This window comes from Gekko japonicus, unplaced genomic scaffold (assembly GCF_001447785.1).
Source record: "Gekko japonicus isolate JY-2015 unplaced genomic scaffold, Gekko_japonicus_V1.1 scaffold1154, whole genome shotgun sequence".
In the NCBI taxonomy this organism is placed as follows: Eukaryota; Metazoa; Chordata; class Lepidosauria; order Squamata; family Gekkonidae; genus Gekko; species Gekko japonicus.
In genome coordinates, this window is record NW_015163636.1 from 18,714 (window position 1) to 30,359 (window position 11,646).

Here is an 11,646-nt window from a genome sequence, read left to right on the forward strand (position 1 = left end):
ACTAAAGCCAAGCATTAACTACACACTAACTACACCTCCACAAATTCATGCCACCTCGATCACTTTCCTCTTTTTTAAATTTTGGCCCACACATCGTTTGGGTGACCAACTCATGTCACGGAAAGTAAAGATTTGTGGATGGGAACTGGAGGGTGGGTAGAACCAGGTTTACATATGGCTGCTTTTCCCACACGATGCCACTTCTGAGCTCATTAGGCTATGGGTAGAACTGCCCCCAACATCATAGAGAGGGGGAAGAACTGTTCATCACAGAAAGCAAGGCTTTGTGGCTGGGAACTGGAGGGTGGGCAGAGTCAGGTTTACACATGACTGCTTCTCCGACATGATGCCACTTCTGAGTTCAGTAGGCTATGGGCAAAACTGCCCCCACATCATACAGGGGGAAGAACTGTGGCGTTATCACATTATGTTCCCAGCCACCTTCCTAAAGGCTGAAGGCCTTCATTAAACAAAGCACTTGCCTATTTAAAAAAGAAGTATAATTATATCTTCTTGGTGTGACAAGAAAGGTGATGAACTTGTCAGTCAATACACTTATTACTATATGCAGAGGTTAGGCAAACATATGACAGAACAAGAAGTCAGAACTAGTGTTACTGGTGTTTGTTTCATACTCAGATGGGGGTATAGCTCAGTGGTAGAGCATTTGACTGCAGATCAAGAGGTCTCTGGTTCAAGTCCAGGTGCCCCCTCATTTTCTTTCTTTCAATATTTTTTTTTTAAATCCCCCCCTTTTATTTGTATTTTTATCCTTGCCTCTCACAAGGAGAACATGTACACTACGTGTTAACCTGTCTGTAAGTGGCAATATCAAAATTTTCTCATACTGCTCTCGTAAGTCTTCTGCTTTGGGTCTCAGTGAGAAAGGCATTAGTTAATTAAAATCTAGCACTGAACAGTACTGGAAGGGTTTGATTCCCCACTCCTCCACATGCAGCCAGCTAGGTGACCTTGGGTCAGTCACAGTTCTCTCTGAACTCTCAGCCCCACCTACTTCACAGGGTGTCTGTTGTGGGGAGAGAAAGGGGACTGTAAACCACTCTGAGACTCCGAGTGAAGGACAGGGTATAAATCCAACTCTTCTTCAGTTTATAGTAAGCCAGTGGGCTGAGGCACAGCACTGGAATAAGATGCTTCTTATGAATTTCCATGTTCTGCACTAGCTGAAGCATTTGAAGTCTTTGACAGATGTACCCAGATAAACAGATGGCAGTTGTGACCAGGAGTGCCCTTTACCGGCTTCAGTTGGTTAGGCAACTGCAGCCTTTCCTGAGTGGAAAAGATCTGGCCACTGTTGTGCATGCCCTAGTTACATCTAGATTACTCTAATGGGCTCTTATGTTGGGCTACCTCTGTAAAGCATTCAGAAACATTAATAGGCACTGAATGCTGCAGCCAGGATGTTGACTGGAGTGGGTCATAGAATGGTCCATCTGTACTGGCTCACAATTTTGTCTCTGGGCACAATTCAAGGTGCTAGTCTCCAAAGCCCTATATGGTTTGGGACCAATATACCTGGAGATCTGCCTGCTCCCTTAAGAAACTGCCTGACCAAAGCTCTGGAACTCTGTCCCCAGGGAGGCCTGTCAATCCCCTTCTGTTGTCATCTTCTGCCAGAGGTGAAGACTTTGTTTCATTTGGCATTCCCTCCGTGATTCTCCTTCCTGAGCAAAGTTTTAATTGTTGTTTTTATGTCTTTGAACATACGTTAACCGTTATGTATTTGTGTTAATAATGTGTGTAGGGGGTGATTTTAATGTTTTTAAGATGTTATTTTTTATCATGTATGTTTTAAATTGTAAACCACCTTGGTGGCCTTTCTGAGGGCAGAAATGTGTAAATAAAATAATAAATAATAATTTTGAAAAACATCTCTAATTGTATTCTGGAAGTTTGTTTGAATGTTAAGTAAGAGTCAACTTACAACTGTAGAGATAAAACCATGCTTGAAAGCAAATTTTGAATCCCGCAGTTAGGGAAAAGGTGGGCATGGCTGAAGCAGAGAGTGACAGGGGCTGCTGATTCAACGTTATCTGGTGATCTGTGATCATCTTTTTGGGGCCACCCTATTTGCAGTATATGAATACAGTATGTTGGTTCTACTTTATTAGGCTGCTTTTTCCAGGTTCACTTGTGTTCCAAGCTTCCAACCCAAACTCCAGTGATCCCCTGCTCTCAAGTACGACTGTGTTCTACTGCCCCCTCGAGCACAGCCAAGCTCACCCACTGCTGTCCTCTGCATGTTCTGCTACTGCAGCTCCTCATGGCCAACCAGTGATTGCTCTGCAGTAATGGTGCTTTGCTGCTCCTTGTATAAATGTCCAGATCCGGTGATGCCATATGCACTTCACTGCTTCTCACACCAGTTCTGCGTTCCCTTTCATCCCCTCCTGTCCACTTAAACTTCCAAGAGTTTTGCACTAGGTGAGTCCTGCTGCTGCTCATCCTAGCCAACCCACATCTCTCTTCAGTGTGTCTCTGCCATCATACCCAGCTGTACACTCCACTGACTCTCATGTCAAGCCACTGTCCTTCATCGTTCTCTATTGCCCCTCTACTCCTATGAGCTTTATGAAAATCTTTATGAAGAAGGATCCACCTCTCAATCCTCCCTGGAGCCAACGTCTAGAATTGTTAAGACAGGAAATAGCACAAAGACACAAAAGAGGAACGAGATGGACTTCTGCTAAAGATTGAAAAGACCCATTTACCCCTGCAGCCGCTCTATCCCCTTTCCACCCTCCTTTCACGTTGTTAGCATGGGAAAGGGGAAATCAGCATTAGTCCGGAAACATTCATAAGCGTGTTTGGGTGTTTTTTTAACCATCTCTATGCTCAAGCATGAGCTCTTCCCCTTATGCCTAACAAAGCACAGCAAAAGCGGAAAAAAAGCCCTCTCCGTCTGCACGGTCCACTCGGCTTCCCTCCCCCTGGTCCTCCAGCGAGACCTGCACGGGATCCTCGGCTTGCGTCATCTCCGGCGCGCGCCGGCCCGGGACCCGGAAGCAGGGGATGGCTGAGGTGTCGCTTTGCACCCGGCCGGTATGTGACCTGGCGAAGCAGGAGAGAAACGGGTAAAAAAAAAAGGGGGGGGGGGGGGGGTACACTTGCCCTGATTCTTGGGCGTCGAGGTGCCTTTGGGGAAGCTGGGTAGATCCGAGCTCGCGGCGTGTGGGGGGAGGGTCTTTCTGAGGCGAAAGGGGCCACTTGCTGGCTCTGCGCTTGAAGGCCTGGCCCGTCTCAGGGGCGCCGACCCCGGCCTCCCCCCGTCAGAGGCTCTTGATAAAGACGTGACTGTGTGAGGCAAACGGTGCCCGCTGTCGTCGCCGCCGCAGGAGCATCCTGCGCTTGAAGCCTCTTTGCCCTTGCACCAGCTCCCGCAACTTCTCCTTTTAATGGCAGGTTCATCTGCACCCGTTAAACAATGGTTATATTGGCCTCCTTGGTGGAGGGGATTCGATCTGGCTTTGTGAGTAGGCTGTAGTGGCAAACTTACACGTGCCTTCGGTCAGATATGGACTAGGAGAAGGAGCAGCTCTAGTGTATGTACCGGAACGGAACTAAAAAGAATCTGAAAGATTCCCCATGAGGAAGCTGCATGTGAAACACATAGGGGTTGTATAATTATTCAAGGTTCTGTTTCCCTCCACAACAATTTGTTTCCTCATCTTCAGATATGAAACAGGAAAAGGAGCGGTTCTATACATCATTCCTGAGCCAGTGTTTCCAATATACTAAAACTGACATCATGGCACAGCATGGTGCTGGGCTTTTAGAATTGCCCTGTCAAGTGATTAATAACTTGCTGTTTAAAACCCTTATGCTTGTGAGAGATAAAATATACATAGATTTATTGCTTACATTGAGATATTTTGTTTTTCTGTTCTCATTAGTATAGTTAGAAGACTGAAGAATTAGTATGTCAATGGTCGCATATAGGTTTAATATATAAGGATCTGTTTTGGAATTACTGTAGTGAAAGTAATGGTTTGTGGCATATGAAAATCTACATTTGTATTATACAATCTACTTCCATTATGGTAGTATTGAGTTCCTGCTACATAAAAGAATCTTGGGTAGATGAGCTGGGAAATACCTGAGACTGTGGCCCAATTCTGATTGAGGTAATGTACCTTTGTTGGGATTGCACCACTCTTGCAGGTAGATGGCTAACATGGTTGAATGTTTCTCGATACAAAAAAAGTTTTCTCTATATAGAGAACTAGTAGATCAGGGAGAAAGCTAAGCTAGAGTTTCTCACTGATATCTGGTTTTCTATACAAGAAATGGAGAGGGGGATGGTATGAAAGAGCATTCAACCATGTGAATTCTTCATCTGCAGTTGAGTCTGGTGAGAACAAGGCCATGCCACTTGTTAATGTTCATCATATCCCATTTTAGCTAACTGTTTTCTTCCATCGTATGTTTTCTGTTTAGTTCATACATAATATGGTTTCCTTTGGAACTGTTCAGGAATGCAGTGTGTGTTGAACAGCTCCTGTATTCCACCCAGAAGTCACTACATTTCAGTGGTAAGTGATCACTGTTTATGTGTTGCTTGTCTAATTTGGGCCACAAGCTCCAGCAGGTGCTCAAAAGTTTTATAGACAAAATCCCTAAATTCCCAGAGCATATCAAACTGCAAGTTCTGTGTGGGTAAAGTATTCAGTATTAATTCAGATAAGGCAGTCTTTATGAATACATCCAAGTTCATTAAGTTTTCTGTGTTTGATTGTAGCTGCTTTGGTTAGTTACTAGCAGAATGCCTGCACTATGAGGGGACTATATGAAAATATGGCTTTTGTATAGCAAGGTACCTTCCTCCTGTGAGATCCGTCAGTGAGGTCTGAACAACCTAGAGTTAAGTGTTGAGGCAGATTTCAAACATACAACAGTGTCCACTTGTGCCATGCTTTGTAGTGGTTAGAGTGGTTGGACTAGGATCTGGAACTCAGGTTTGAATCCCCACTCTGCCACAGAAGCGCACTGGGTGACCTTGGGCTAGTCTAGAGATCTGAAGGCCCGAAAAACGGAAATATTGGGGGGGAAACAATTTTTTTCCGTTTTTTTCCTGAAGCCTTTTTTGTTTTTTTCTGAAAAATTTGAAAAATTGAAAAAAGAAAAGAAAAAAAATTGATTATGGAACGTTTTATTTTAACATGATGACTAAAAAATTTTAAGACAAAGTGTTCAAATATTTTCCAAATCATTTCTAATATGTATATATATATATGGTATCAGATTGATCTAAATTCTGTGCACTGAGGACAAGCAAGTCCTAGGTTACAAACTGAACTCTCCAATGCAAGAACAAGATGCATTTCTTCCTTTAGGAGGTGCTATTGTCAGAAGAAAAGAAAAAGGTTTCAGTTTTGTTTTTGCATGTGGGTGGGTATTCTGTTTGTAATAATTGTTTGGATACACTATATTTTTAATATGATAATTGTGATAATTTCATGCCAAGTAAAAATGTCCATAGTCATATTTTCTGTTCCTAAAGTAACAGAATGACTTTCAATCTAGAAAAGACAAAAGAAATGCTAATGTAGCATTTTTTTCAATTTTTCCGGAAATTTCCGTTTCCCCCCGAAAAAAACTGGGGTTTTTTCCAAGCTTCAAAATTTCCGGAAATTTTACATCTCTAGGCTAGTCACACATTCCCAGTCTGGCTTACTCCATAGGGTTATTGTGAGGATAAAACGGAGCAGAGGATAATGATGTAAGCTACTTTGGTTCCCCACTGGGGAGAAAGGCAAAATATAAATGAAGTAAATGAAAAAGCAAAGTGAAATATTCCAGGATAGAGGTATACCTGCTCCTACTGTCTGTGGTAAGGTTGAGTTTTTTGATCACACAAGAATGGGGTGTGTTGTCGGGAACTGGGCTTTTAGAAATGTTTATTCACAACAGTCCTGTGAAGGTAAGGTAGGCTGAGAGAAACTGACTGAATCAGCATCTTCCAGGTTAAGTTCAACTGTACTATGTTGAACAACACACTGTTTCTCCAGTGTGACTTTTAAAGAATAGGCTGTTCTGCAACATGCACTCCAAGACAGCTAATGTAGAGATGGGAAGGCCTGAAACTTTTTTCTTTCATTTTTTTCCACGGATGTTTTTTTATTTGTCCCCAGCAGTGGGAACACTGAAAAATGAGGGCATTGAAAAAAATGTATAAATGAATTAATGAAATGCTTTTTCAAGCAAGGTTTTTAAGCACCGAGGAAAGATAATTTTTTTTTGTCTTTCAATTTTTCTGCAGTGAAAAAATTGGGAAATTTGGAGGAGCACTGAAAAAATTACTAGGATTTAGTTTTTTTTCTTTGGAATGAGTGAAATGCTTTTAAAGACAAGGTTTTGCTTACTGTATAGCATTCATTTTTCCATTAGAAAAATTGGGTAATCAAGACAATTTAGGGAGCACTGAAAAAAAAGTGAAATGAGTGAAGTGCTTTTAAAGACGAAGTTTTATTTGCTCACAATATACAGCATGAAAAACTGTTAAGTACTTTTTTTCCAGTGGAAATTTTGGGGAGCACTGAAAAAACTCCCGTGAAACACCCCCCCCCCCCAGCAGACTGTAGCTTTCTCTCACTTTATTATGGGGTAAATTTGCAATTTTGCTTGTAGAAAACTAAGACAACTGTACTTTTAAATCCCATAATATGCTATTTTATATGCTATTTTATGGTTTGTGCATTTTATGTTGTAAAACTAGCAAAATAGGTTTAGGTTTGATATGAAAGTTAGTGTTGCATATACAAAGCCTGGACAAGTTTTTCCCTGTGGTTCAAAACTTTTAGAAATTTTACACTTCTAAGCTGGTGGGTATTATATTGTTTTAAACAGGCCAGTTCCAGTGACATAAGCTGCTTCTGTCAAAGTCAAGGGCTCATTTCCCTCTGGTATTGTGCATGGATATGAAAAGAATAACACAAAACATGTTGGGGATGTCTTAGTAACATTGTGTTGGTCTTAAAGGTGCCACTTAAACTTTGTTCTATTGTCAAGCACCTGTTGAAGTTGCTTGTTACTTTTAAAGTGCTGCCCTCTTGTGGTGTGAGTTGCTTATTACTGTTAAAGTGCTGCCCCCTTCTGGCATAATTTGCAACACACAGCCAAATATGAAACAATTATCTATGCCAGGGGTGTCGATCTCATTTGTTATGAGGGCTGGATCTGACATAAATGAGACCTTGTTGGGCCGGGCCATGTGTGTCATAAAATATAATGCCAGGTAGTGGAGATATAAACTTTATAAAGGACACAAAGGGTTTTTTTTGCTTAAAATAAAAACATGTTTAAAACATTAGCACTCTTGCAATATTTTGCTTATTTAACAGTGTCTGATAATGCTCTGAAATATTGCATCAAAATGTCTGTGCTGTTGCAATCTTGAGTATGCTGTTCAGGTTTGTATCTAAGCTGCAAACCTACAATGATGCAGCAGCAGCAGAACTGTCGGCCTGATAGAAGCCCTCCAGGGGCCTGATCCGGCCCCCGGGCCGCATTTTTGACACCCCAATCTATGCTTTCTTATTGAACATCTCTTCAGGGATAGGGACATGCCATTCAGGCATGGATAGTACACTGATGCAGTACAATGTTTTTGCCTTCATTATCTCAAGCTGTTTTGACAAAATTTTAGTAACACAGTTTTTCACTTAAGAAGAAATCCCTTTGTGCAATCCAGTTCTCCTTGCATAAAGCCCAGCATAAAATGTGAAGTGTTATTTAAAATGAGCTGTGTGCTTTGCCAGTTACATATAAATATTCGGCATTTTTGCTACTCACTCCAGAATCAACGTGCCACTGGAACTGGACTGTATCTGTTTGTGACTACAGTGTGAATCCGCTTGCTTCAAGTATGAACTGGCTACCTTGGAATATATATATATTGCAATGATACTCAGGTCCTTGGGAGCCAATGTGGCACCTGCCCCACGGTTCAGAATAGTGAACAAGACTTCTGGTTGGCAGTTGGTTCCCAGTTTGAAATGGCCACCAGAGAAATAGGTAAGCTGTGAGCCTCTCCAAGATGCAAGACTTATTGCAGGGATGGAAGTAAATGCCACTCTTGTGGTTGATGATAATTACAAATGTGGCTGCCCATGAGCCACAGAGTGAGTACCACTGATATACTGCGTATTAGTATACCCTGTTGAGGTGCACATTGGAGAACCAATCCAGTGTAGCAGCAGCAAGAGAGCCAATGTTGTATAGAGGCTAGAGCACTGATTCTTAACAAGGGCCATATACAAATCTTGGAAGGCATTTGCGGTTTAGGCAGCCCCTTCTCCCCACTTACAGTGGCTTTCAGCAGCAAGCAGAGGAGAGTTCTCATATAATTCCACATCATAGATTTCTTCTGCAGGCTCTTAAAAACCTGGCATGCAGCAAATAGGAACCAAATCTAACAGTAAAGAGTCGGCAGATGGCTATCAGGAACAAGGGTCATTGAGTGTATCCTATGCATATATCATAATATACCTGCACAATAAACTTGCCTTGTCAATTGTGCTGTTTTGAACTTCCATGTGTTTTTTTTACTTGTTATGAGTCTGTTCACCACCTCATGTCCTCCCAGTGCCGTCTCCTTGTTGAGCTCTCCCTTTGATCTGTGCTTTGGCTTCTGCACGGGCCCACTGTTTTTTGGTGGCAGCTCCAGCATTATGCAGTGCTCTCCCCAAGGATGAGTGCAGAGACCCTCTATGTTGTCCACTCTCCATAAGAAATGTAAGGCTGCCATTTTGAGGCAGGCATTTCCAGTTAATTCCTTAAATGAGGTATTGTTTCGACGGATATTTAGCTGAGGTGTTCTTTTTCTTGATTTTAATAATCTGTTCCTGTGGTTCAGGTTTTCGTCAGCCACTTTGAATCACTATAGTTGGTAGAAATGTGGTATATAAATCTTTTAATAAAAATGGGGGAGCATTAAATGTTGTGTGTTTGGGGGGCAGTAGTAGATTAAAGGTTAAGGACCACTGGGTTAGTATTAAACTAGGACACCTGGGTTTAAATCCTTGCCTAGGTGCAAAGCTCATTGGGTCACCCTGGGCCAGTTACACTCCCTCTCTAACTTAACTTCATAGGGCTGTTGTAAAGATGAAATAGGAGAGGAGAACAATCTATGCCTCCTTGAGCGCCTTAGGGCAATGGAATGGTAAAAGTGCTTGGATGGACAGTGTTGTTGCACTTAGATGTGAGAGGCCTTCAGCCAGCTGCTTTTCTCAATCTAGCCTACTCCACAGGGTTGTTGTGAGGGTAAACTAGGATTCAATGTACACCCCCTCCCTGTTCTTTGGAAGAAAGTGGAACACCAAAAGTGTGCATTGTCAATTATTTGTTCACATCTTAACATTAGTTCCTTTTCTCTGCACTTAGTAAGAATGCTACCACTTAATATCCATGAAATCTTTTCTTTCCAGGTCCTGTTTGTACCAATGATTCTGGGGATGATGCTTGTGCCTTATGAATCTGTGACATCCGGCTGATATTAGAAGACGAACTCATTCCACATCCTGTTTGTCCCAATGAAACTGTCCCAAAATGGGTAGGTGAGTATCTGAATACTGACTAGATTAAAGCAATAACCCAATAATTTGATGAGGATCAAACAACCTTTTAAAGTCTGCTTGACTTTAAATCTCAGTAGCCAAACAGACACTTTCTTTGTTGCCCTTATCAATACTTGCGTAAATGGGAAGATCAGTGGTTCATGTTGTTGATAAGTTAACAGCTATAAATTGCTTTATAACAGAGTGCTGAGGTACACAGAAGTAAATTACTATGAATAAATACAGAAGGCGTTGAAATTGCATAACTTCTGTTCAGTGACATGTTTCACAATACAGTTGGATTTGATCCCACAGGGCCTCTTCTGTCAGTGGAAGGAAAGAGTTATCGTTAGCAGAACAGATCTGATTTTATTGTGAAAAATAGTTTTCAATGACAGTATTAATAGTGGTTTTGGATGTAGTTCAGATAAGTGGTATTGGTGCATAGTTAATAATTACAGTAATCATAAAGGCATTTATATAGTATTTCACTTATAATCTCAATAACCTATAAACAGTGTGGAGGTAATTATATTGCAGACAGGGGACTGAAGATAGCAGTTTGCCTATGGCCAATTTATATGTATGTGTGTATATGTATATATACACACACACATGCACGTGGGGGACACACAAAGGCTTGCAGGGCACATCTCCCCCCCCCCCGGTACGCTATTTCTCTTCCCTCTTTCCTGTATAGCCTCTTCTCTTTTCCTGCTTCCTTCTCTCCTACCTACCTACCAGCCTACCTGCCTTTATTTGCCCCCTGACTTCAGCTTTGCCTGGCAGTCTCTCAATGGGAAAACTCTGTTTGGTGCCAGGCCAGGTTACGCAGTGGGGAACCTGCAAGATCTGATGGGGGGAACCTTATTTTCCCCTGTACCTAGGGTTGCCGGGTCTTCCACTATGGTGGGAGAACTCCTGCCGGCACCCTATGCTAAACAAAAAAATCACTGTTGGCCAAGTGGCATTACATCACTTCCAGGGGAAATCCAGAAGTGACATCAAGCCACTCTGGGAATTGTCAAAAATTTGTCTGGTTTTATGCCACACTGGCTTTCATGGGGTGGCTGCTGTTGAACAATAGCAAGCAGCTGGACCTGCATGAATTATTCAAGTTGGATGGTACCGAGTAGCCAGTGGTGGGTCTGACCTGAATGAGTCTTCCCTCAAAGGCCAGAATAGCCCTGGAAAGGGCCCTGCCCTTCCCCCTGCCTTTTACCAGCAAAAATAAAGGCTTGACGGCTGGCAATACAGTTGTGGTTGCCTAGCAACAACCACTAAGAGGGGAATTTGTTTCTTAGTGTGCTGCTTTTATTATTGGAAAGGAGTTTAAAACCCCCCCCCATTTTTTTTTTAAGTTTCAGGTTTTTCTACAAAGCTGGAACTTTTCTCAGGTTTATAGAAAGCCTTGTCTTGCTTGTCTCTGGATTTAAGTGTTCATAGGTGCGGCCATGTTGAGAATTAGATATATTGACAAGTCGGAACCCGCAAGGAACTTGCGGGGAGCAGGTGTCCCCTCACCATTGCTCCCTTTCCTCTTCCTCCTTCTCTGTCAATGTTCCCCCTCTCTATTTCTGACCCCACCCCTTCTGTCAGTCTTCCCATCCTCTTTCTCCCCTCACCCCAGCTTCTCTGGCAATCTTCTCTCACTCGCCTTCTCCCCTCACCCCTTGTATGTCCATCTCTCCCCCTCTTTCTCCCCCCGACCCCTTCTCAAACGATCTCCCCTACTTCCCTTTCTTTTCAGACAAGCCCCCGTCTTCTTTCTCCCCACTGTTGGAGTCGCAGCAGTAGGGCCACTGGGAGCTGCAGCATCTGCTATGTACTCTGCAGCTACACAGACAAATACTGAGCTGGGGTGGGGATTTAGACACACACCCCCAATGTATTTTTTAAAGTTTTAAGATTTTTCCACAAACCTCGGGAGGGGTCCCCCCAAGTGTGGAGAGGAATCTCCTTTCTGTCAGTGTGATCCGGATCCATAGATGTAGATATCTGCAGATGGGCCCACACATTTGGCTATTAAAATATATAATTACACATAAGCAAAGAAAAAAATACCAGTGTT

General features: G+C 42.5%; 1 protein-coding gene and 1 non-coding gene across 2 annotated transcripts in view; both read left to right on the plus strand.

Moving 5' to 3' along the window:
* The first annotated feature begins 641 nt into the window (after positions 1 to 641).
* TRNAC-GCA lies at positions 642 to 713 on the plus strand. Its single transcript has one exon. It is a non-coding gene; the product is annotated as a tRNA-Cys (tRNA).
* Positions 714 to 3,021: 2,308 nt separating this feature from the next.
* ENTPD4 (ectonucleoside triphosphate diphosphohydrolase 4) overlaps positions 3,022 to 11,646 on the plus strand; it is a 28,943-nt gene continuing 20,318 nt past the window's right edge. The window contains exons 1-3 of the mRNA XM_015407566.1: positions 3,022 to 3,095; positions 4,459 to 4,553; positions 9,447 to 9,575. Coding sequence (XP_015263052.1) covers positions 9,568 to 9,575 — 8 coding nt within the window. The 5' untranslated portion in view covers positions 3,022 to 3,095; positions 4,459 to 4,553; positions 9,447 to 9,567. The remainder of the gene's footprint in view (positions 3,096 to 4,458; positions 4,554 to 9,446; positions 9,576 to 11,646) is intronic.